The sequence below is a fragment of the Salmo salar genome, chromosome 04 (assembly GCF_965601325.2).
Source record: "Salmo salar chromosome 04, fSalSal1, whole genome shotgun sequence".
Lineage (NCBI taxonomy): Eukaryota > Metazoa > Chordata > Actinopteri > Salmoniformes > Salmonidae > Salmo > Salmo salar.
This window is the reverse complement of record NC_138294.1, coordinates 81315238-81341345: the sequence shown is the minus strand read 5'-3', so window position 1 is coordinate 81341345 and position 26108 is coordinate 81315238. Positions and strand designations below refer to the sequence as shown.

Below are 26108 nucleotides of genomic sequence, written 5' to 3'. Positions count from 1 at the left end.
GGCGATGGTCTTGTAGCTCATTCCAGCCTTGTGTAGGTCTACAATCTTGTCCCTAACATCCTTGGAGAGCTCTTTGGTCTTGGCCATGGTGGAGAGTTTGGAATCTGATTGATTGATTGCTTCTGTGGACAGGTGTCTTTTTTACAGGTAACAAGCTGAGATTAGAAGCACTCCCTTTAAGAGTGTGCGCCTAATCTCAGCTCATTACCTGTATAAAAGACACTTGGGAGCCAGAAATCTTTCTGATTGAGAAGGGGTCAAATACTTATTTCCCTCATTAAAATGCAAATCAATTCATAACATTTTTGACATGCGTTTTTCTGGACTATTTTGTTGTTATTCTGTCTCTCACTGTTCAAATAAACCTACCATTAAAATTATAGACTGATCATTTCTTTGTGAGTCGGCAAACGTACAAAATCAGCTGGGGATCAAATACTTTTTTCCCTCACTGTAGGTATTTGTAGTTGTCCACATATTCTAAGTTAGAACCGTCCAGAGTAGTGATGCTAGTCGGGCGGGCGGGTGCGGGCAGCGAACGGTTGAAGAGTATGCATTTGGTTTTACTAGCTTTTAAGAGCAGTTGGAGGCCACGGAAGGAGTGTTGTATGGCATTGAAGCTTGTTTGGAGGTTTGTTAACACAGTGTCCAAGGAAGGGCCGGTGTCATCTGAATGGTGTTGTCTGCGTAGAGGTGGATCAGGGAATCACCTGCAGCAAGAGCGACATCGTTGATATATACAGAGAAAAGAGTCAGCCCGAGAATTTAACCCTGTGGCACCCCCATAGAGACTGCCAGAGGTCGATACAACAGGCCCTCCAATTTGACACACTGAACTCTGTCTGAGAAGTAGTTGGTGAACCATGCGAGGCAGTCATTTGAGAAACCAAGGCTGTTGAGTCTGCCGATAAGAATACGGTGATTGACAGAGTCGAAAACCTTAGCCAGGTCAATGAAGACGGCTGCACAGTACTGTCTTTTATCGATGGCGGTTATGATATCGTTTAGTACCTTGAGCGTGGCCAAGGTGCACCCGTGACCAGCTCGGAAACCGGATTGCACAGCGGAGAAGTTACGGTGGGATTCGAAATGGTCAGTGATCTGTTTATTAACTTGGCTTTCGAAGACTTTAGAAAGGCAGGGCAGGATGGATATAGGTCTATAACAGTTTGGGTCTAGAGTTTCACCCCCTTTGAAGAGGGGGATGACCGCGGCAGCGTTCCAATCTTTAGGGATCTCGGACGATACGAAAGAGAGGTTGAACAGACTGGTATTAGGGGTTGCAACAATGGCGGCAGGTCATTTTAGAAAGAGAGGGTCCAGATTGTCTAGCCCAGCTGATTTGTACGGGTCCAGGTTTTGCAGCTCTTTCAGAACAACTGCTATCTGGATTTGGGTGAAGGAGAAGCTGGGGAGGCTTGGGCAAGTAGATGCGGGGGGTGCGGAGCTGTTGGCCGGGGTTGGGGTAGCCAGGAGGAAAGCATGGCCAGCCGCAGAGAAATGCTTAATGAAATTCTCGGTTATCGTGGATTTATCGGTGGTGACAGTGTTACCTAGCCTCAGTGCAGTGGGCAGCTGGGAGGAGGTGCTCATATTCTCCATGGATTTTACAGTGTCCCAAAACATTTTGGAGTTAGAGCTACAGGATGCAAATTTCTGTTTGAAAAAGCTAGTCGTTGCTTTCCTGACTGACTGCGTGTATTGGTCCCTGACTTCCCTGAAAAGTTGCATATCGCGGGGACTATTTGATGCTAGTGCAGTCCTCCGCCTATAACACTCCTCCAGAGAGATGGAGGCTATAACACTCCTCTCCTCCAGAGAGATGGAGGCTATAACACTCCTCTCCTCCAGAGAGATGGAGGCTAAAACACTCCTCTCCTCCAGAGAGATGGAGGCTAAAACACTCCTCTCCTCCAGAAATATGGAGGCTATAACACTCCTCCAGAGAGATGGAGGCTATAACACTCCTCTCCTCCAGAGAGATGGAGGCTAGAAACACTTCTCTCCTCCAGGGAGATGGAGGCTATAAAACTTCTCTCCTCCAGAGAGATGGAGGCTATAACACTCCTCTCCTCCAGAAAGATGGAGGCTAGAACACTCCTCTCCTCCAGAGAGATCAGGCTATAACACTCCTCTCCTCCAGAGAGATCAGGCTATAACACTCCTCTCCTCCAGAGAGATGGAGGCTAGAACACTCCTCTCCTCCAGAGAGATGGAGGCTAGAACACTCCTCCAGAGAGATGGAGGCTATAACACTCCTCTCCACCAGAGAGATGGAGGCTAAAACACTCCTCTCCTCCAGAGAGATGGAGGCTAAAACACTCCTCTCCTCCAGGGAGATGGAGGCTAAAACACTCCTCTCCTCCAGAGAGATGGAGGCTATAACACTCCTCTCCTCCAGAGAGATGGAGGCTATAACACTCCTCTCCTCCAGAGAGATGGAGTCTAGAACACTCCTCTCCTCCAGAGAGATGGAGGCTAGAACACTCCTCTCCTCCAGAGAGATGGAGGCTAAAACACTCCTCTCCTCCAGAGAGATGGAGGCTAAAACACTCCTCTCCTCCAGAGAGATGGAGGCTAAAACACTCCTCTCCTCCAGAGAGATGGAGGCTATAACACTCCTCTCCTCCAGAGAGATGGAGTCTAGAACACTCCTCTCCTCCAGAGAGATGGAGGCTAGAAACTCCTCTCCTCTAGAGAGATGGAGGCTAGAAACTCCTCTCCTCCAGAGAGATGGAGGCTAGAAACTCCTCTCCTCCAGAGAGATGGAGTCTAGAACACTCCTCTCCTCCAGAGAGATGGAGTCTAGAACACTCCTCTCCTCCAGAGAGATGGAGTCTAGAACACCCCTCTCCTCCAGAGAGATGGAGGCTAAAACACTCCTCTCCTCCAGAGAGATGGAGGCTAAAACACTCCTCTCCTCCAGAGAGATGGAGGCTATAACACTCCTCTCCTCCAGAGAGATGGAGGCTAGAAACTCATCTCCTCCAGAGAGATGGAGGCTAGAACACTCCTCTCCTCCAGAGAGATGGAGTCTAGAACACTCCTCTCCTCCAGAGAGATGGAGGCTAAAACACTCCTCTCCTCCAGAGAGATGGAGGCTAAAACACTCCTCTCCTCCAGAGAGATGGAGGCTATAACACTCCTCTCCTCCAGAGAGATGGAGGCTAGAAACTCATCTCCTCCAGAGAGATGGAGGCTAGAACACTCCTCTCCTCCAGAGAGATGGAGTCTAGAACACCCCTCTCCTCCAGAGAGATGGAGGCTATAACACTCCTCTCCTCCAGAGAGCTGGAGGCTAGAGCACTCCTCTCCTCCAGAGAGATGGAGGCTATAACACTCCTCTCCTCCAGAGAGATGGAGGCTAGAAACTCATCTCCTCCAGAGAGATGGAGGCTAGAACACCCCTCTCCTCCAGAGAGATGGAGGCTATAACACTCCTCTCCTCCAGAGAGATGAGGTCTAGAACACTCCTCTCCTCCAGAGAGATGGAGTCTATATCACCCCTCCAAGACCACCAACAGTCAGTATCTGGATAATATGTGTGAAATGGTTATTAATGTATGTGGCATCAACAGAGAGGTATATTTTCTGGGGTTTTAAATATTGACAGGCTTTCATTAGGCTGACCACTCAAGAGAAAGCTTCAAACTGTAACTAGTGCCTGCAACCTGGTTCAGGTTATCAGTCAAGCTAACATGGTCATTACAAACAGCCCAGGAATTAAATCATCAAGTGTTGATCACATCTTTACTAATGCTGCAGAAATTAGATTGAAAGCAGTATCCAAATCCATTAGATGCAGTGATCACAATATAATATAGTAGCCATATCTAGGAAAACCAAAGTTCCAAAGGCTGGGCCTAATATAGTGTATAATAAGTTTGTAGTGATTCATATGCTGTTGATGTAAATAATATTTGTTTGTCCGTGGTGTATAATGAGAAGCAACCAGACAATGCACTTGACACATTTATGAAATTGCTTATCCCAGTTACTAATAAGCATGCACCCATTAGATGCATGCACCCACTGTAAAAACTATTACATCTCCATGGATTGATGAGGAATTTAAACAGTTTATGGTTGAGAGGGATGAAAGAAATGGCAAATAAGTCTGGCTGTACAACCGATTGGCAAATGTACTGCAAATTGAGAAATTATATGACTAAACTGATTAAAAAGAAGAAGAAGAAACTACACTATGAAACAAATATAAATTACATAAAGAATGATAGTAAAAAATCTTTGGAGCACCTGAAATTTTGGCCAAAAAGACAAACTCCGCTCCATAATACATTGAATCAAATGGCTCATTCATCCCAAAACCCACTGATATTGCCAACTACTTTAATGACATTTTTTCATTGGCAATATTAGCAAACATAGGCATGACATGCCATCAACAAATGCTGACATTACACATCCAAGTACATCTGACCAAATTATGAAAGACAAGCATTGTAATTTTGAATTCCGTAAAGTGAGTGTGGAAGAGGTGAAACAAATATTGTTGTCTGTCAACAATGACAAGCCACCGGAGTCTGACGACTTGGATGTAAAATGACTGAGGATAATAGCGGATGATATTTGTCACGGATCCCTCCGGAACTTTGATCATGCACACCTGTCCCCTATTCCCACTGATTAGTACTTGTATAAGTGTGCCCTTTGGTTTCCGTTGTCTGTCGAGTATTGTTACTATATCCGTTGGTGCGTATGAGTACCTGTGCTGTATGTTTTGGCTTTCGTGCCATTGTGGATTGTGCAGATGATTACGGGTCTCGTCCCGTGTGTTAATCATTGTTTGCGTGTGTATGTATTCGAGGTACTCCTCGCTCTTTTGTTTGGGTTTCAACCCTGTGTTTTGTTACGTGTTTGTTTGGTCTTCATCCGTTTGTTTGGTCTTCAGTACGCCGTAATTTGGGGTATAATAAAAAACAACTATTAAGCATTCCTGCGCCTGTCTTCCGAATAATTTATGCCTACGTGACTATAGTGCCACTCCTATTTGCCATATCTTCAATTTAAACCTAGAACGTGTGTGCCCTCAGGCCTGGAGGGAAGCAAAAGTTATTCCCGCTACCTAAGAATAGTAAAGCCCCCTTTACTGGCTCAAATAGCTGACCAATCAGCCTGTTACCAACCCTTAGTAAACTTTGTGTTTGACCAGATACAATGCTATTTTACAGTGAACAAATTGACAACAGACTTTCAGCATGCTAATAGGTGTCACGTCCTGACCAGTAGAGGGTGTAGTTGGGTCAGGACGTGGCAGAAGGGAGTGAGTGTTTTATTGTTTCATTTAATTTTGGCCGTGTGACTTCCAATCAAGCACAGCTGTAGAGGGTTGTGGTTGATTGGGAGTCACACATAAGTTGCCTACGTTTCCGTTGTGTGGTGTGGGTAATTGTTCTTGTCACTGTTGTTGCACCTGACAGGACTGTGTTGGCTGTCAGTTTTGTTGTTTTGTGAATTGTATAGTGTTCGTAACATTAAAAATGACGAACCCTAACTCCGCCGCATTTTGGTCCACTTCTTCCGTAGACAGCCGTTACAATAGGGATGGAAATTCAACAAGCACAACACTTAGACAAATGACTGATGATTGGCTGAGAGAAATTAATGATAGGCTGCTGCTGGAACAACATATGTCTTTACATCCCCTGCTATATTTTGGATAAAGAGTTACCTGTGTAACAGAACACAGAGGGTGTTCTTTAATGGAAGCCTATCCAACATAATCTAGGTAGAATCAGGAATTCCGGCTGTCTAGGCCTCTTTCTTTATTCAAACTTTACTAACGACATGCCACTGGCTTTGAGTAAAGCAGATGACTCAACACTATAAACGTCAGCTACTACAGCCACTGAAATGACTGCAACACTTAACAAAGAGCTGCAGTTAGTTTCAGAGTGGGTGGCAAGGAATACGTAAGCCCTAAACATTTCAAAAACTAAAAGCATTGCATTTGGGACAAATCATTCACTAAACCCTAAACCTCAACTACATCTCGTAATGAGTAATGTGGAAATTGAGCAAGTTGAGGAGACTAAACTGCTTGGAGAAACCCTGGATTGTAAATTGTCATGGTCAAAACAAATTGATACAACAGTAGCTAAGATGGGGAGAGGTCTGTCCATAATAAAGTGCTGTTCTGCCTTAACAGTATTATCAACAAGGCAGGTCCTACAGGCCCTAATTTTGTTGCACCTGGACTACTGTTCAGTCGTGTCGTCAGGTGCCACGAAGAGGGACTTAGGAAAATTGCAATTGGCTCAGAACAGGGCAGCACAGCTGGCCCTTGGATGTACACAGAGAGCTAATATTAATAATATGCATGTCAGTCTCTCCTGGCTCAAAGTGGAGGAGAGATTGACTTCATCACTACTTTATTTGTGAGAGGCATTGACATGTTGAATGTACCAAGCTGTCTGTTTGAACTACTGGCACACAGCTCGGACACCCATGCATACCCCACAAGACATGCCACCAGAGGTCTCTTCACAGTCCCGAAGTTCAGAACAGACTATGGGAGGCACACAGTATTACATAGAGCCATGAATACATGGAACTCTATTCCACATCAAGTAACTCATGCTAAAATTAAAATTAGATTGAAAAAAACAGATCAAAAAACATCTTATGGAATAGCGGGGACTGTGAAGAGACACAAACAGACACACACACGATAACATACGCACTATACACACACGTACACATGGATTTTGTGTTGTAGATATGTGCTAGTAGAGTAGGGGCCTGAGGGAACACAATGTGTTGTGAAATCTGTTGTGAATGTATTGTAATGTTTTTACAATTGTATAACTGCCTTAATTTTCCTGGACCCCAGGAAGAGTAGTTGCTGCCTTGGCAACAGCTAATTTGGGATCCATAATAAATACAAACACAAATAACACTCCTGTCCTCCAGAGAGATGGAGGCTGTAACAATCCTCCATAGAGATGGAGGCTGTAACACTCCTCCAGAGAGATGGAGGCTGTAACACTCTTCCAAAGAGATGGAGTCTATAACACTCCTCCAGAGAGATGGAGGCTATAACACTCTTCCAGAGAGATGGAGGCTGTAACACTCCTCCAAAGAGATGGAGGCTGTAACACTCCTCCAAAGAGATGGAGGCTGTAACACTCCTCTAGAGAGATGGAGGCTATAACACTCCTCCAGAGAGATGGAGGCTATAACACTCCTCCAGGGAGATGGAGGCTGTAACACTCCTCCAAAGAGATGGAGGCTGTACCACTCCTCCAGAGAGATGGAGGCTGTAACACTCCTCCAAAGAGATGGAGGCTGTAACACTCCTCCAGAGAGATGGAGGATGTAACCCTCCTCCAGAGAGATGGAGGCTGTAACACTCCTCCAAAGAGATGGAGGCTGTAACACTCCTCCAGGGAGATGGAGTCTATAACACTCCTCCAGAGAGATGATGGCTGTAACACTCCTCCAAAGAGATGGAGGCTGTAACACTCCTCCAGAGAGATGGAGGCTGTAACACTCCTCCAAAGAGATGGAGGCTGTAACACTCCTCCAGAGAGATGGAGGCTGTAACACTCCTCCAGGGAGATGAAGGCTATAACACTCCTCCAGAGAGATGGAGGCTGTAACACTCCTCCAAAGAGATGGAGGCTGTAACACTCCTCCAGAGAGATGGAGGCTGTAACACTCCTCCAAAGAGATGGAGGCTGTAACACTCCTCCAGAGAGATGGAGGCTGTAACACTCCTCCAGAGAGATGGAGGCTGTAACACTCCTCCAGAGAGATGGAGTCTGTAACACTCCTTTGAGGAGCTCCATGTTTTACTCCAGTCCCAGTAACATTGCCCCAGCGGCACATCATCGGGATCATCATGCCAAGCAAGCCCTCCCTCTCAGGTAACACTGTTTCCATACAATAACAGCAATGGGATGACAAGGGGTACTCTTTATCCCTCAGCCTAACAAGCCACAGCCATAATGCAATCTTTATTCAAATGTGGGGTCTGTCCAAAGTTTTGACAGCTGGGTGAAGTAGGGTGTAGAGTTGCAGTGTATTGCAGGAAATGCCTACAGTGATTATCTAATAGCTCACACCAGCCTCCATCATATTGCAGGAGATGTCATAATGATGTGAATACTGCTGGTGTAATCCAGCCTGCTTCACACACAAACACACAATGCCTGTTCATTCCATCTCCTATCACTTCTATTGCAGGGTCTTCATAGAAAGTACTAATAATGTGGTAACAAGTTATTTTGCCAATATTGCAACACTGAACATGGTACTGTGGTACAGTGCAGACACTAGAGCCAATACATAGCACGTGTCTGACAATATCTCACTGTGATGTGTCTGTAGAGTACAGGGACCACAGACTGATTGATATGATAGATCAGTCTAGTCAAATCCAAAAGGGAGAGTTCATACTTCAAGAGACTTTCTCATCAGAAAGAGAGAAGAAACCCATGCCTGATATTTAATAGATCATAGCAAAGAGCACGACTCAAACACCATCATTAAGTTTGCAGACGACACAACAGTGGTAGACCTGATCACCGACAATGATGAGACAACCTACAGGGAGGAGGTCAGAGACCTGTCTGTGTGGTGCCAGGATTACAACCTATCCCTCAACGTGATCAAGACAAAGGAGATGATTGTGGACTACAGGAAAAGGAGGACTGAGCACGCCCCCATTCTCATCAATAGGGCTGTAGTGGAGCAGGTTGAGAGCTTCAAGCTACTTGGTGTCCACATCACCAACAAACTATCATGGTCCAAACACACCAAGACAGTCGTGAAGAGGTCATAACAAAGCCTATTCCCCCTCAGGAGACTGAAAAGATTTGGCATGAGTTCTCAGATCCTCAAAAAGTTCTACAGCTGCACCATTGAGAACATCCTGACTGGTTGCATCACTGCATGGTATGGCAACAGTTCGGCCTCCGACTGCAAGGCACTACAGAGGGAAGTGCGTTCGGCCCAGTACATCACTGGGGCCAAGCTTCCTGCCTTCCAGAACCTCTATACCAGGCAGTATCAGAGGACGGCCCTAAAAATGGTCAAAGACTCCAGCCACGCTAGTCACAGACTGTTCTCTCTGCTACCGCACGGTAAGTGGTACTGCAGCACCTAGGTGCAAAAGGCTTCTTATCAGCTTCACAGCTTCAACCCCCAAGCCATAAGACTCCTGAACTGCTAATCAAATGGCTACCTGGACTATTTGCATTGTACCACCACACCCCCTCTTTTACACTGCTGCTACTCTCTGTTTATTGTCTATGCATAGTCACTTTAACTCTACCTACATGTACATATTACCTCAATTACCTCGACTGACCTTTGCCCCCACACATTGACTCTGTACCGGTACCCCCTGTATAGAGCCTTGCTACTGTTATTTTACTGCTGCTCTTTAATTATTTGTTATTTTTATTTGTAATTTTTTACTTAACACTTATTTTTCTTAAAACTGCATTGTTGGTTAAAAGCTTGTAAGTAAGCATTTCACTGTAACGTCTACACCTGTTGTATTCGGCGCATGTGACAAATAAGATTTGATTTGATTTGATGCTCGTGTGTATTGATGAGTAGAGAGGGAAATGTAATATCGCTCGCTGCGTTCACTCGCGTGCCTAACAAGCTGGGCTTTGCTGCCATGGAGTCTTCACAAACTACATAATGTCTGATCAACTGGGATTTATCTCAAGTTTTGGGAGGCTGCACGTGCAGTGGCCTGTTTAGTACAGTACAGTATTGTATGTTATCCTCAACCACCACCAGCCATCAGCAGACTCACCAGTGTCTCCATTTCCTGTGCCCTTACTTACCTTTGGCCCCTGACCGGGCAGACTGGTTAGTTTGGCCCCTTGTTAATATAGGACCAGGCTGACTGGTTAGTTTGGCCCCTTGTTAATATAGGACAAGTCTGACTGGTTAGTTTGGCCCCTTGTTAATATAGGACCAGGCTGACTGGTTAGTTTGGCCCCTTGTTATTAAAGGACCAGACTGACTGGTTAGTTTGGCTTGGAGCAGAAGTTGAATCAGAGGATCAGGTACACAAATAGTCTGTATTTATTTAACAGTGCAGATGATGATGAAACTGGATACAGAGGTTATCAACAACATATACAAATGCAGGGAAATCATGGTGAAACACTTAACTCTCACAGCTGAGTAGATGCATATATTCTGACAGAGTTCTGTAATAAGCAGCACCCCTGAATGATAAAAATGTCTGCCCTAACCTAGCATAAACCATTAACACCTAGAACAGGTATTAGTATTTTCAATAGACAGTGTTAACACACCTCGAATGCAATACTATTGCTCAATTGACATACAGTGAGGGAAAAAAGTATTTGATCCCCTGCTGATTTTGTACGTTTGCCCACTGACAAAGAAATGATCAGTCTATAATTTTAATGGTAGGTTTATTTGAACAGTGAGAGACAGAATAACAACAAAAGAATCCAGAAAAACGCATGTCAAAAATGTTATAAATTGATTTGCATTTTAATGAGGGAAATAAGTATTTGACCCCCTCTCAATCAGAAAGATTTCTGGCTCCCAGGTGTCTTTTATACAGGTAATGAGCTGAGATTAGGAGCACACAGGCTGGAATGGGCTACAAGACCATCACCAAGCAGCTTGGTGAGAAGGTGACAACAGTTGGTGCGATTATTCGCAAATGGAAGAAACACAAAAGAACTGTCAATCTCCCTCGGGCTGGGGCTCCATGCAAGATCTCACCTCGTGGAGTTGCAATGATCATGAGAACGGTGAGGAATCAGCCCAGAACTACACGGGAGGATCTTGTCAATGATCTCAAGGCAGCTGGGACCATAGTCACCAAGAAAACAATTGGTAACACACTACGCCGTGAAGGACTGAAATCCTACAGCGCCCACAATGTCCCCCTGCTCAAGAAAGCACATATACATGCCAGTTTGAAGTTTGCCAATGAACATCTGAATGATTCAGAGGACAACTGGTGAAAGTGTTGTGGTCAGATGAGACCAAAATGGAGCTCTTTGGCATCAACTCAACTCGCCGTGTTTGGAGGAGGAGGAATGCTGCCTATGACCCCAAGAACACCATCCCCACCGTCAAACATGGAGGTGGAAACATTATGCTTTGGGGGTGTTTTTCTGCTAAGGGGACAGGACAACTTCACCGCATCAAAGGGACGATGGACGGGCCCATGTACCGTCAAATCTTGGGTGAGAACCTCCTTCCCTCAGCCAGGGCATTGAAAATGGGTCATGGATGGGTATTCCAGCATGACAATGACCCAAAACACACGGCCAAGGCAACAAAGGAGTGGCTGAAGAAGAAGCACATTAAGGTCCTGAAGTGGCCTAGCCAGTCTCCAGACCTTAATCCCATAGAAAATCTGTGGAGGGAGCTGAAGGTTCGAGTTGCCAAACGTCATCCTCGAAACCTTAATGACTTGGAGAAGATCTGCAAAGAGGAGTGGGACAAAATCCCTCCTGAGATGTGTGCAAACCTGGTGGCCAACTACAAGAAACGTCTGACCTCTGTGATTGCCAACAAGGGTTTTGCCACCAAGTACTAAGTCATTTTTTGAAGAGGGGTCAAATACTTATTTCCCAAATTAAAATGCAAATCAATTTATACAATTTTTGACATGCGTTTTTCAGGATTGTTTTGTTGTTATTCTGTCTCTCACTGTTCAAATAAACCTACCATTAAAAGTATAGACTGATCATTTCTTTGTCAGTGGGCAAACATACAAAATCAGCAGGGGATCAAATACTTTTTTCCCTCACTGTAACAATGATCAACAATGAACACGTTACTCAATATAAATAGGGGATTTACGATAAACAATGAAATCATTAACCGGAAAACGAATGATAAACATAAAAAAACATGATAATGATAACCAGACTCATTTGTTCTTTCAATTTTACAATACACAATGTTTTACAGGACTAGCGATACAGGACTAGCGAAAACATAGTTATGGCAGCAAACAAGTTAGGAACAAACTTTGCAGCAAAACACTGTGTTAATGTGGGGAGAAATGGATGGAAATGCTGGGCATGAGTCACGTGTCGATAGCTCACTGGCACAATCGTTGCTTTCAAGCGCTCCTTCCCAGTCAGTCCGTTTAGTCCAGTAGATATAGCGATGTCATCATATTCGCAACCAACAGGCATATGGAAAATGAATGCTGACCCTGAGATCCTGTGTTGGGAGAAGATGAGCCAGTCGTGACAAAAGTGCCCCGAGACAGCAAGTCTCCCCAAGTTTATTTTTCATGGATGGATGGATTGCTGTGCTTCTTATTGTTAGCGTGGCAGGAGCAGGGTGCTGGTTTGTTCCAAATTCACTCTGACAATTTTGCAATGCTCCTTGACTAACCCCACACATGATTATGCAGCTGAAATGCAAAGGGCTCTTCAGCTCTAATTTTGTCAAATGTTGTTTTAATGGAGAATATTGTTAATCATTTGCATTAACTCATGAGTCAATAAACTTGCTTATGAGGAGTCAGGACTAGGCTAAGTTACTGAGGATGTTAAAAACCTGAAGTAGTCAATATATGGGGTCATATTTCTTATCTTGTTTTTCTATTAAACTTGTTGATGATGCAATATATCTACAGTACACAGATGTACAGTACACATATCATAGTGCTGACGTTGCTTCTAGAGGCAGTTTGAAACTCGGTAGTGAGTGTTGCAACCGAGGACATACGATTTTTTACGCACTACACGCATCAGCACTCGGCAGTTACAGTTGACTGGGGCAGCTCTAGCAGGGCAGAAATTTGACGAACTGACTTGTTGGAAAGGTGCCATACAATGACGGTGCTGCGTTGAACGTCACCGAGCTCTTCAGTAAGGCCATTCTACTGCCGAAGTTTGTCTATGGAGATTGAATGGCTGTGTGCTCGATTTTATACACCTGTCAGCAACGGGTGTGGCTGAAATAGCCAAATCTACTAATTTTGGGAAGGTAATGGGAAGATCTTTGAACACATTTAGTCAAATGGCAGTTTTGTTCTAGAGTTAACATCCTGATCCCTGGGCCCCAGTAATCTATATGCCTCTCTCTCTCTCTCTCTCTCTCTCTTTCTTTCCCTCTCTCTCTCTCTCACCTCCAGGACTATACATTGACTATGTATTTCCAGCAAGCTTGGCGAGACAAGCGGTTATCCTACTCGGAGATTCCCCTCAATCTCACCCTGGATAACCGGGTAGCGGATCAGCTGTGGGTCCCAGACACCTACTTCCTAAATGACAAGAAGTCTTTTGTCCATGGTGTCACAGTGAAAAACAGAATGATTCGACTCCATCCAGATGGAACCGTGCTCTATAGCCTGAGGTAATGTTTGTAATGTTTCATAATACATATTTTTTTAAATGACTTGACATTACTTATCTGAATATCTGATATCTGAAATGAATTTAGGGATATGGCTTTTCTATCTTCCACCCCAGTATGTAACAAAACCATGTACAAAATCACACCAATAACAAGCCTAACTCTATCCAATGAAGGCAACCTAGTGAGCTGGTTGACTTAGTCATCGATCATAGTCATCCGTCTAACTAGCCAACCGTATGAGAGCGTATGGTCCATATCCTTGACTTTTCCCCAGATTCATTTTAACAAATTACAGGATTATCTAGACAACAGCATCTGTCAACTGAAAAGCCAGTTTGAGGGTTGGTCAGATTGGATGTGGATGTCAGATTGTTGGGTGGTCCGCTGTATTTCTAGCTTCCAAACAGCGGAGGGGCTAATGATCTTGGCGCAGGGGAGAAAGGTTTTGTCTTCCGGGGGTGTAGCCGCGGCACTATAGTGGCGTGCCAGTGCCTCAGGCTTGACCTTCTTGGATACCGGTCGGTGCTGCGGAAGCGAAGTGGCACAGGCCTTACTGAAACCTTCCTGGATGTCCTGGTTCTCTGCTGAGCAGGCGGAGAGGTCCGGGGCAATTTCCAAGTCCCCAGGAAGACGACCCAAGGCAGGCAGAGCTGACTTCAGGCAATGAGTGTGGCAGGATGGGCTCCAGCCCACAATGGCACCAGTAGCCCAGTCATTGGAGGGATTGTGTCGCTGGAGCCAAGACAATCCCAATACCACGGGAACCTGCGGAGACTCAACCAGCAGGAATTGGATCGTCTCGCTGTGGTTCCCTGATACTCGTAGGTTGACGGGGGTGGTCTGGTGGGTGACCCGGCCTATAGAGCGCCCGTCCAGTGCTCTAACACCCATGGGAATTGAGAGGGGTTGAGTAAGGATGCCCAGCTCGGACACCAGAGACGTCCGTGAGACTTACATCGGCCCCTGAGTCGATGAGTACCTGGAGAGACTTGGACTGGTTGCCCCACAGCAAGGTGGCATGGAGAGGGGGGAGAGTAAGGGGAGAAGAACAGTTATCTTTATGACCCATCACTCCAACGAATGAGCTAGGTCCCTTGAAGGGACAAGTAGACACAAAATGACCGGCCATACTGCAATACAGACAACTCTGGGTCTCAAGTCTGCGTATGCGTTCGGCTTGAGATAGCCTAGCCCTGCCGAGCTAGGCTGTCTCCAGCCGAGACCGCCCAGCCCCATCCCTCAGCGTTTTACCAAAACAGGGGTGGGGAGAATGCTTTGTTATTGTTTCAACTGCTCACTGCCTCTTTAATTGGAATCTTAATTGGATTCAGTAAGTCTAGTGTTTCCTGATCGCTGATGCAGCCACTGTGCACAAATATTCCACATTTTCAAATTGGCCAAACTAATTTATTCGCCATTGAGCTGCCAATTCGCCTGCAGAGTGATTACAAAGCGAACACCACAGGATTTTGTGCCCCAGTGTGTTTTCATGAGGCACCTTTTGTTGACATTCAGAGACAGTGTTTTTGCTACCAATATAACTTGCAGCCTGGATTGATATTGAAAATTGAAATTCACTCCTTCAAAGGCATTTATATAGCTCCAACTCAACAATAAAGATGCTCATTGAGTTTTCAAAGGAAAGTCATTGAAAAGAGAAAACAACAGAATTTGCAAAGTTAAGGAAGGTGCCTTTCTGTAAGTTTGTACAAGCTTCGATTGGCTACAGTACAGTCTGTGGTTTTGAACATGATTGCTCTTTGTTCAAGAAGTTGTTGTCTGAGTCACTGCAGAGGAGCACAAAGCACACTAGTCCAAGAAAAACAAAAGAAGTATAGAGAGAAAATATGGAGAATTGATAGTACTGCTAGCACTGCATGTGCCCAGCACCGGAGGTGACTTGAGGTAAAATACAACTCTCTCTCACTCCTTAGAAGATGACGGAATGCACAGTGAAAATGTTAAGCGTTTTCATCTATATTCTTCGTAGCTGTCTATTTATCACCACAAACTGATGCTTGCACTAAGACCGCACTCAATGAGCCATAAGCAATCAGGAAAACGCTCATCCAGAGGCGTTGCTTCTAGTGCAGGGGACTTTAATGCAAGGAAACTTAAATCCGTTTTATCTCATTTTTACCAGCATGTTAAATATGCAACCAGAGGGAAAACAACTCTAGACCACCTTCACTCCACTCACAGAGACGCTTACAAAGCTCTCCCTCGCCCTCCATTTGGCAAATTTGACCATAATTCTATCCTACTGATTCCTGCTTACAAGCAAATATTTAAGCAGGAAGCACCAGTGACTCGGTCAATAAAAAAGTGGTCATTTGAAGCAGATGCTAAGCTACAGGACTGTTTTGCTAGCACAGACTGGAATATGTTCCGGGATTTTTTATTTATTTAAACTTTATTTCACCTTTATTTGACCAGGTAGGCCAGTTGAGAACAAGTTCTCATTTACAACTGCGACCTGGCCATGATAAAGAAAAGCAGTGAGACAAAAACAACAACACATGTGATAAACAAACATACAGTCAATAACACAATAGAAAAATCTATGTACAGTGTGTGCACATGTAGTAAGATTAGGGAGGTAAGGCAATAAATAGGCCATAGAGGCGAAATAATTACAATTTAGCATTAACACTGGAGTGATAGATGTGCAGATGATGATGTGCAAGTAGAGATATTGGGGTGCAAAAGAGCAAAAGCAAAAGTGCTATTTACAGATGGGCTGGGTAAAGGTACAGCTATTTACAGGTACAGTAAGCTGCTCTGACAGCTGATCCTTAAAGTTAGAGAGGGAGATATACGTCTCCAGCTTCAGTGATTTTTGCAATTCATTCCAGTCATTGGCAGCAGAGAACTGGAAGGAAAGGCAGCCAAAGGAGGTGTTGTCTTTGGGGATGACCAGTGAAATATGCATAAACAAACGTACAGTCAATAACACAACAGAAAAATCTATGTACAGTGTGTGCAAATGAGGTAAGATAAGGGAGGTAAGGCAATAAAATAGGCCATAGTGGCAAAGTAATTACGATATAGCAATTAAACACTGCAGGGATAGATGTGCAGAAGATGAATGTGCAAGTAGAGATACTGGGGTGCAAAGGAGCAAAAATAAATGAATAAATACAGTATGGGGATGAGGTAGATGGATGGGCTATTTACAGATGGGCTATGTACAGGTGCAATGATCTGTGAGCTGCTCTGACAGCAAGTGCTTGATGTTAGTGAGGGAGATATGAGTCTCCAGCTTCAGCGATTTTTGCAGTTCGTTCCAGTCAATGGCAGCAGAGAACTGGAAGGAAAGGCGGCCAAAGGAGGAATTGGCTTTGGGGGTGACCAGTGAAATATACCTGCTGGAGCACATGCTGCGGGTGGGTGCTGCTATGGTGACCAGTTAACTGAGATAAGGCAAGGTTTTACCTAGCAGGGTCTTGTAGATGACCTGGAGCCAGTGGGTTTGGCGATGACTATGAAGCGAGGGCCAGCCAACGAGTGCATACAGGTCACAGTGGTGGGTAGTATATGGGGCTTTGGTGACAAAACAGATGGCACTGTGATAGACTGCCTCCAATTTGTTGAGTAGAGTGTTGGAGGCTATTTTATAAATTACATCGCCGAAGTCGAGGATCGGTAGGATAGTCAGTTTTACGAGGGTATGTTTGGCAGCATGAATGAAGGATGCTTTGTTGCGAAATAGGAAGCCGATTCTAGATTTAATTTTGGATTGGAAATGCTTAATGTGGGTCTGGAAGGAGAGTTTAGAGTCTAACCAGACACCTAGGTATTTGTAGTTGTCCACATGTTCTAGGTCAAAACCGTCCAGAGTAGTGATGCTGGACGGGCGGGCAGGTGCGGGCAGCGATCGGTTGAAGAGCATGCATTTAGTTTTACTTGCCTTTAAGAGCAGTTGGAGGCCACGGAAGGAGAGTTGTATGGCATTGAAGCTTGTCTGCAGGCTTGTTAGCACAGTGTACAAAGAAGGGCCAGAAGTATATAGAATGGTGTCGTCTGCGTAGAGGTGGATCAGAGAATCACCAGCAGCAAGAGCGGCAGGGCTTGCAAACTATTATAGACTACAAAGGAAGCACAGCCGAGAGCTGCCCAGTGACACGAGCCTACCAGACAAGATAAATTACTTCTATGCTCGCTTCGAGGCAAGTAACACTGAAACATGCATGAGAGCATCAGCTGTTCCGGACATCACCCTCTCCGCAGCCAATGTGAGTAAGACCTTTAAACAGGGCCACATTCACAAGGCCGCAGGGCCAGACGGATTACCAGGACGTGTACTCCAAGCATGCGCTGACCAACTGGCAAGTGTCTTCACTGACATTTTCAACCTCTCCCTGTCTGTAATACCAACATGTTTCAAGCAGACCACCATAGTCCCTGTGCCCATGAACACTAAGGTAACCTGCCTGTCACGTCCTGACCAATATTTTATTATATTTGGTCAGGACGTGGCAGAGGTATATTTGTTTTGTATTATGGGGTTTTGTGTGGGGTGTATTAGTTTGGTATAGGTTCTAGGTTTGTTTTTCTATGTGTAGTTTTGGGTGCTGGACTCTCAATTGGAGGCAGGTGTTTCTAGTTGCCTCTGATTGGGAGTCCCATAAGTAGGTGTGTGTTTGTTTGGTTTTCGTGGGTAGTTGTTTTTGCACTGCGTGTTGTGTGCCTGCAAAACTGTTCCTGTCGTGTATATTGTTTTCCAGTGGATGCGTACTCCTTTTTTGAATTAAAACATGAGCATCCATATTCCCGCTGCAGTTTGGTCTATTCAACACGGCTCTTTTTGTGACACTGCCTAAATGACTACCGACCCGTAGCACTCACGTCTGTAGCTATTATGTGCTTTGAAAGGCTGGTCATGGCTTACTTCAACACCATTATCCCAGAAACCCTAGACCCACTCAATTTGCATACCGCCCCCAACAGATCCACAGATGATGCAATCTCAACAGTGGTAGGCCTGATCACCGACAACGACGAGACAGCCTATAAGGAGGAGGTCAGAGACCTGACTGTGTGGTGCAAGGACAACAACCTCTCCCTCAACGTGATCAAGACAAAGGACAAATGAAAAGGAGGACCGAGCACACCCCCAGAGTTTCAAGTTCCTTGGCGTCCACATCACCAACAAACTAACATGGTCCAAGCACACCAAGACAGTCGTGAAGAGTGCACAACAAAACCTATTCCCCCTCAGGAAACTGAATAGATTTTGCAAAAGGTTCTACAGCTGCACCATCGAGAGCATCCTGTCTAGTTGCATCACTGCCTGGTATGGCAACTGCTCGGCCTCCGACCGCAAGGCACTACAGAGGGTAGTGCTTATGGCCCAGTACATCACTGGGGCCAAGCTTCCTGCCATCCAGGACCTCTATACCAGGCGGATTGCTTCAGCCACCCTAGTCATAGACTGTTCTCTCTGCTACCGCACGGCAAGCGGTACCAGAGGGCGAAGTCTAGGTCCAACTCTGGTATTATCTATAACATTGCCACTTGAATAACTCAACCTACATGTACATATTACCTCAATTACCTCGGCTAACCCCGCACATTGACTCTGTACCGGTACCCCCTGTACATAGCCTCGCTTTTGTTATTTACTGCTGCTCTTTAATTATTTGTTACTTTTATTTCTTAATTTTTGGGGGGTAATTTTCTTAAGACTGCATTGTTGGTTAAGGGCTTGTAAGTAAGCATTTCACCGTAAGGTCTACACCTTTTGTATTCGGCGCGTTTGAGAAATAACATTTGATTTGATTTGACTTCAGAATTTATGTTGTTCTTTCATAAACAGATGTTACAGGTGTAGGATCCTAATTTGACCTTCCTGTTGCAGGAGCACTTTCCTGCATTGCAGGAAATGTAAAACTTGTAGTGTATTTGAGTTTTAAAAAGGTGTCAGAAGTTTGTCATTTCAACTTTGAACTTTCAGACTACAAAAATGTCCATTAATTATATTCCACATAGCAATTCACATGTCCTGTTGCTGCAGGATTTTCGCTCAAATTAAGATCCTATATCTGTAATAATGATGCTTTGGCATTGGACAGGTTTGTGTTATCTATCCATGAGAAATAACATTAACCCATGTCACAAACAGTCATCAGAACAGACCAGCAGTAGGAAACCCAAGGTGACCACACACAATGACCTCAATATCGTGTGAGAATATGTCCAGGGGAGACGTGCTGACGCCTGTGTGTGAAACTAGAACAGACAGCAGTAGAAGTGGGCTGATGGGACGTGTGGATGGATCTGTTTGTTCTCTCTCTCCTTTCCCTACGGCCCTGGTCCCTCCTCCTCCTTGAGGCCTCTGCTCTGACCTCAAACTTCTGAAGCTCCAGTGAGGTTCTGGATCCTAGTGAGATCCCACACTGTACACTGAGTACACTGAGCCTGTGCCAGTGTCCCATCGTGCCATCTGGCATTTGAGGTCACAGTAGGTGGACAGCCATATGGGGCTCAGTTTGCACCACTTGTAGTCAGTAACCAGCCGGCAACCGCAGGGTGCATGTGACGTGTCTAGTGCAGTAGTGCCTAGGTAGAGGTTAGTTGTATGGCTTACCAGTTGCTTGTGTGCTCTTACTTACAGCTCGCTGCCGCCGGCTAGCCCTTGTGATGAATTGGGGAGCAGCTTCATGCACAAGTCTCCCCTTGCCGGTACAAAGCCTCTCAATAACCAAGACTCCTGTTGGGCCTCCTCGCGGTGGCACATGTTAACTGGTTGTCTTGAAACTCCAGGCTAACTGGCAGGGGATCTCGGAGCAGCAGTTGGCCCCAGGGATGCATCTGTGTGGACATGTCCTAGTAGCCGTCAACCACTGTCCCGCTGCCTTGTGGGTTAGTCTGGTACGTCAAAGGCTAGGGAGGCACACCCTAAGAGAAAAGCAGCGTGCAGGCGGCGCGCGGTTGGCAGACGCCGACAGAATGGTGTTCCGGCAGCCTCTTGAAGCTGTGGAAGATACTGGTCATCCTGGGTTTCCCCCCTTTCAACTGGAATTTCACCTTCCTGCAGTGAAGTAGTGCTGTTGGGGATTGCGCACCCTCAGCGGCACTTTAAATAACTTATTTTGCGCGGGTATCCACTTCTGACCTCGGTGAAGCCATCAACCGGAAACCGGACTAAAGTCTGGCTGAGTTGGGGTGTCTGGTGATGGGGCAGGAGTGAATGCACCGGGAGCCCTTAATCAGACCGCTGCAAGCCAGCGGCACAGGGCTATGATTGGACTCTACAGTCACCAAAGGATTCATCGTTAACTCAGAAGTGGAAGTCATCATCGAATGCAATGGACTACCATAAGCAAGTCAGTAACCAAGCAACCGAGGGTTATGTTGGAAACGTGAAAATGATACTTAAAATTAATACCTAAAACAAATATTCACAGAGACACACAAAACATTCACGTGCACACACACACACACACACACACACACACACACACACACACACACACACACACACACACACACACACACACACACACACACACACACACACACCACTGGCCTACCACGGTACTGTATGTGTACACATTCCTTTGTAGACTGTGTCAAAGGCGCTTGCTTAAGTTCTACCCCATTGAATCAATCTTGACACAGAGATCAGAAAGTTTCTGGCAAGTAACCGGCAATTTGCTCCTTGGTTAAACACTTGGACGTCAGAAACCTTCAGAAGATGCATCAAAGGGAAATTACTGCTGACAAAGACAGGGTGACCGCAGGCGGAAAGAGAACATCCATCTCGACCTTGGAGGCTTTAAGGAACATGCCCACTCCTGGGTGCAAAACGTCTGGAGGGTGTAATTTGAAACAGCAAGCAATATTTCTTTTTTTCCATTTCTTCATTGATATTAACTGGCTTTGTGACAAGACTCTCTGTGTTATGCGAGAGTTTGGCCTGTTACAGGTCCAATGCAGCTGTTTTTATCTCAATATATCTTGGTAAGAATTAAGTAAGTACCTTACAGTGATTGTTTTCAATTAAAATTGCAAAAAAGAAACAAAAATAGGTTCTTAGCAAAAAGCTATTTATCAAGCAACAATTTTTAGCTGGGACTGTCTGGGAGTGGTCGAGTGGGGAGGGGGAAATTGTTATTGTCAGAGAGGTTTGGAACTCTCTTGGTTATTGGTCTATTATCTCATTTACAACCTGGTGATGTCACCAGGCAGGTCAAAACTCCATCCCACCAAAACAGGCTGAAACAGCACTTACACTAAAAGAGCATTATCATCATTTTCACAAATTCATAGTATTATTCCATGCTCATATGTTGGAAATACAGTATATATAAAACACAGGAAATCATGTTTTTGACTGCACTGGGCCTTTACCTTCTACTGCACCTACAGAAACAGAGCTTCAATGTACTATCTGAGATAGTACATCTGAGATATCTGAGATATCTACTGCAGCCCTCATCCTCCACATACAACACCCGTTCTGCCAGTCACATTCTGTTAAAGGTTCTCAAAGCACACACATCCCTGGGTCGCTCCTCTTTTCAGTTCGCTGCAGCTAGCGACAGGAAGAGCTGCAACAAACACTCAAATTGGACAGTTTTATCTCAATCTCTTCATTCAAAGACTCAATCATGGACACTCTTACTGACAGTTGTGGCTGCTTTGATGTATTGTTGTCTCTACCTTCTTGCCTGTTGTCCTGTTGTCTGTGCCTAATAATGTTTGTACCATGTTTTGTGCTGCTACCATGTTATGTTGCTACCATGCTGTGTTGTTGTCACACCCTGACCATAGAGAGCCCTCAGGGTTCTCTATGGTGTTTTAGGTCAGGGCGTGACTGGGGAGGTTTCTAGGTATTGTGTTTCTATGTTGGTGTGTGTGTATGGTTCCCAATTGGAGGCAGCTGAGAATCGTTACCTCTAATTGGGGACCATACTTAGGGTTTCCTTTTTCCCACCTGCGATGTGGGATATTGTTTTTGTATGAGTGTCTATGTACGCTACATTTTTCACGATCGTTATATCTTTGTTGTTTTGGAAGTTTCACTATTATTAAAATGTGGAACTCTACTCACGCTGCGCCTTGGTCCAATTATTTATACGACGGTCGTGACAGTTGTCATGTGTTGCTGCCTTGCTATGTTGTTGTCTTAGGTCTCTCTTGTCGTGATGTGTGTTTTGTCCTATATTTATATTTTATACATTTTTTATTTTAAATCCCAGCCCCCGTCCACGCAGGAGGCCTTTTGCTTTTTGGTAGGCCGCCATTGGTAATAAGAATTTGTTCTTAACTGACTTGCCTAGTTCAATAAAGGTTAAATAAACAGGGCACAGAAATACAACCCCAATCTGTATGTGGCCTCAAATCAGTGCCATACTCCCTCCTGTAAGCTTCTGTTTACCATATCTATTTTCTCTAGTGTTGTAGATCAGTGCTACATTATCTGAGAGACATAAACAAAGGCGAAGACAGGCGAAGTGACGTCAGATGGACAGGCGAAGTGACATCAGATGGAGAATCTGCAGGCCTGGTTTTCTGTTTCCCTGATGGGAGATTATCTGATGGGACACTCCACTGCCTGATGATCTGTTTCACAGAACCCCAATCCCTCTCACTGTGTAGTCCAGTGTGTGCATAGGTACAATACAGTACAGTTGGTGTTCAGTGTATTGAGATGAGATGTTTTGCTCATCACAGGTACCATAAAGTGACATTCTGCGGCATGTAAATGTTACACTTGAAACCCTTCATCATGTGATGATGCAGGTTTGACAGCCGATTACTCATGCAAAAGTATTTTCGCTTTGCTACCACTGTGAGAGCATCAATCAACCATTCTTTGGTCTGCTTTCATGATCTCAAATAAGTTGCCTGTTATCTCTCTGGTAGAGAAGGACGGTGATGATGAACAATGTGTTCACTAAAATGTGCTATTCTAAAGAACACGACTATAAGTGTGCCCCCTGAATGTGCTCAAGAACATCATATAATTCGATGGTAATACATATTTAATTTGTGGCAAATTAGCTAATAATAACCTGCTCGCTACCGCCAACTGTGTAGCTACCTGAAATAGGGCATGAGAGAATACCGTCATTCTGATTAATGGGAAATATGAAGAAAAGGCCCAAGTGCACCCAGATGGCCCAGATACTAGTACTTGAAATCAACTAGTGGTTGACCACGCTACCAACTTATAGTAGATTCTTGGCCCAGATCTCCAGACTGTGATTCTTGGCCCAGATCTCCAGACTGTGTTTAGAGATGGAGGGTGTTGTACCCAGTGCTCACTCCTGTGGTGGAGCAGAGCTGAAGGATGCATCGACCTTGCCTCGGCTCGGCTGCAGTCTAGGGACAGTGGTGGGTGATATAGAGGGACAAGTGTGAAGGAGGCAGGGATGAGGTGATTATCTCTCCCTTGTACCACAGAGGATTGGGCTCCAAGTTGAGCCTCTCCGCTGGCCGGGATGTATCAGTGTCGTCAGGTGGGCTTAGACGATTACCCATGGTGCCGTGCAGGCTGGCAGCACCCACTGTGGGCATCCACCTTCTCTTCTCACGCATGACCACAGCCAGAGAGAGTGACTCCCATCTATCAACCCCTTCTGTTCCTGCTTCTGCCTGATGAATACGCTGACCTTATCTATTCACTCATGGCTGGTATTACAGTGTAGGACTCGGACCAGTTCCAGTATGATAAAGACTGCCCTACCCTCTGTGTGGATGATTGACTTTGTTCCGGCCAGAAGTTTCTCCTGACCACCAACCTGATCAAGAACAACTCTGGTCCCTAGTTATAAGCAGAGTAATCATTCTGTCTTACTCACAGAGTGTAGAATCATGCTCTTGTTTCTGATGGAAATGGTATTGGTGTAATCTCTGGCAGGCCTCTTGTACAAATATAAAAAGTCCCCTGTGTTGGCACTAAATAACTAATTTTGAAAACAACCAAATTATAATTTAAACATACAATATATTCAGTATTTGAGTCTGAATTTCACAAACTAGAGCTCTCCCAGGATTTCTGAACCAGTTGCAACAGGGCAGAGTGTTCCCCTTTAAGCCCCCCAGTATACAGAGACAGAGACAGAGAGTCATTTGCTTTTAAGGTGCCCTGTCCCCCTTGGGTCACATAAGACCTTGCATAAATGTTTGACAAGTCTCCAAAGTTACCATTTCAATACATTTCTCAAAGTATTCTACTCAGTCTGGGTAGACTAAGGCGGCCAAGTATTCAGAACCCTAAAAGCCAATTAAATATGCGTTCAGAGTGCATTGTGTTTTCTAAAAGAACATCACAGTAGGTCAGACATTTGGCTTACAAGTAGGAGTGTGTACAAACACAAACACAGACTGTGGAAAATGTGAGTTTGTTTATGTGATCAGAGTCAGCAGACTAGAGTGCTTAACATCTCAGCGGGCAAAACTGGTTGAAAAATGACCTCATTATAACAAGAAACTAGTTGAAATGACCGGTCACCCCAGATGGACTGTTGATTTTAATCTACACACTTATAGATCTTTTTTTCACCCACTCTGCTCAGAGTGGGTGAAAACCCGCTTTGGTGATGAAATTTCACTGCCTTATGTTATAAAATATATTTTCCAAGACAAATAGGATTATTCATGTTCTGAATTGTTCAAAAGCATATCCAAAATGTCAGATTTCGTGACCTAATAAATCCATTAATAAGCACTGGGCTCTGCTGACAGAACGGTGCCGCTTTTTCGCAGCAACGTTTGAGGATTTCATGTGAGGTGTTCGTCTTCAAAGTTATTTCTGCATGTCGCAAAAAGCTAAATTAGCATGACACGAGCTGAATTGAATGTAAAAGGCTTTGAAAATAAAAAGCTTGCTGTACGCTCAGTGCTCCATTGAAATTTCACAGAGCTACCCTTGTTTTTGTGAGAAGCCTTCTAAAAGTAACAGGTAATTCGCATTAATATGAAAAGTATATACTAAAATGTCATGTCTCAAAATCTATCGTACCTTTTTATTGTTTTATGTCCTGTGGATTCGGAAAAAAATATGAGTTCAACGGGAAAGTGAGCCTGTCACAAAGCCTTTATTCTCGCACAGCATCCAGCCTAGCTGACGTGATGCTGTACAACTTCCTTACTAAAGTAAGTCACCATTTTTGCCATCCTGCAAGGGTAAAAAACCCAATCACTTTTAAGACCGATTATGAGACATGACATTTGGACCATTGGTTTACTTAAAGGATTATCTACACAATTAACATAATATGTGTTTTTGATTGGACACCCTTCTTTATGCCTACCAGTATTTACCCTCTAAAATAATTATAGTGCTCAGGTTTAATGGCAGTTTGGCAGCTGGGGCCTATAACTAGATCCATTCTACACCTTTCCAGGGTTATATGATTTCCATTTGCCATTTGAAGGACTTCCCTGAGTGAGTTTTAATGCTGGTGATAATGAACTCTGCAAGAGAAGAAATGGACATGTATGTTCATAATCTGGATATTAAGGCAGTAAATATTTAAAACACACTTCAGACAGTTTTTGGAGGAGGCTACACATTTGCAGAGAACTATTTGCAATATTTTCCACTGTACGATGCAGCTCTGTTTTTCAAGTTAATTTCCAGTCATTAAGTTATCTTCACAACACTGACTAGAGGGCACGAGAAGTTGACTTTGAGATCTCAACGAGTTCTTCACAAGGTATTCACGGCATCCATTTTCTTTGTTCTCGTTGAGTTGTGCCAGTAGACTTCCACCTAAGGCACTCTTCCCACTCAACCGATT

The 26108-nt window shown here is 44.6% G+C and overlaps 1 protein-coding gene across 1 annotated transcript in view; it reads left to right on the top strand.

Annotated features, from left to right (window-relative positions):
* The first annotated feature begins 13135 nt into the window (after window positions 1-13135).
* Window positions 13136-26108, top strand: part of LOC106603846 (gamma-aminobutyric acid receptor subunit beta-2) — a 49976-nt gene continuing 37003 nt past the window's right edge. Inside the window, exon 1 of the mRNA XM_014198033.3 lies at window positions 13136-13350. Within this exon, the coding sequence (XP_014053508.2) occupies window positions 13145-13350 (206 nt within the window). The 5' untranslated portion in view covers window positions 13136-13144. The remainder of the gene's footprint in view (window positions 13351-26108) is intronic.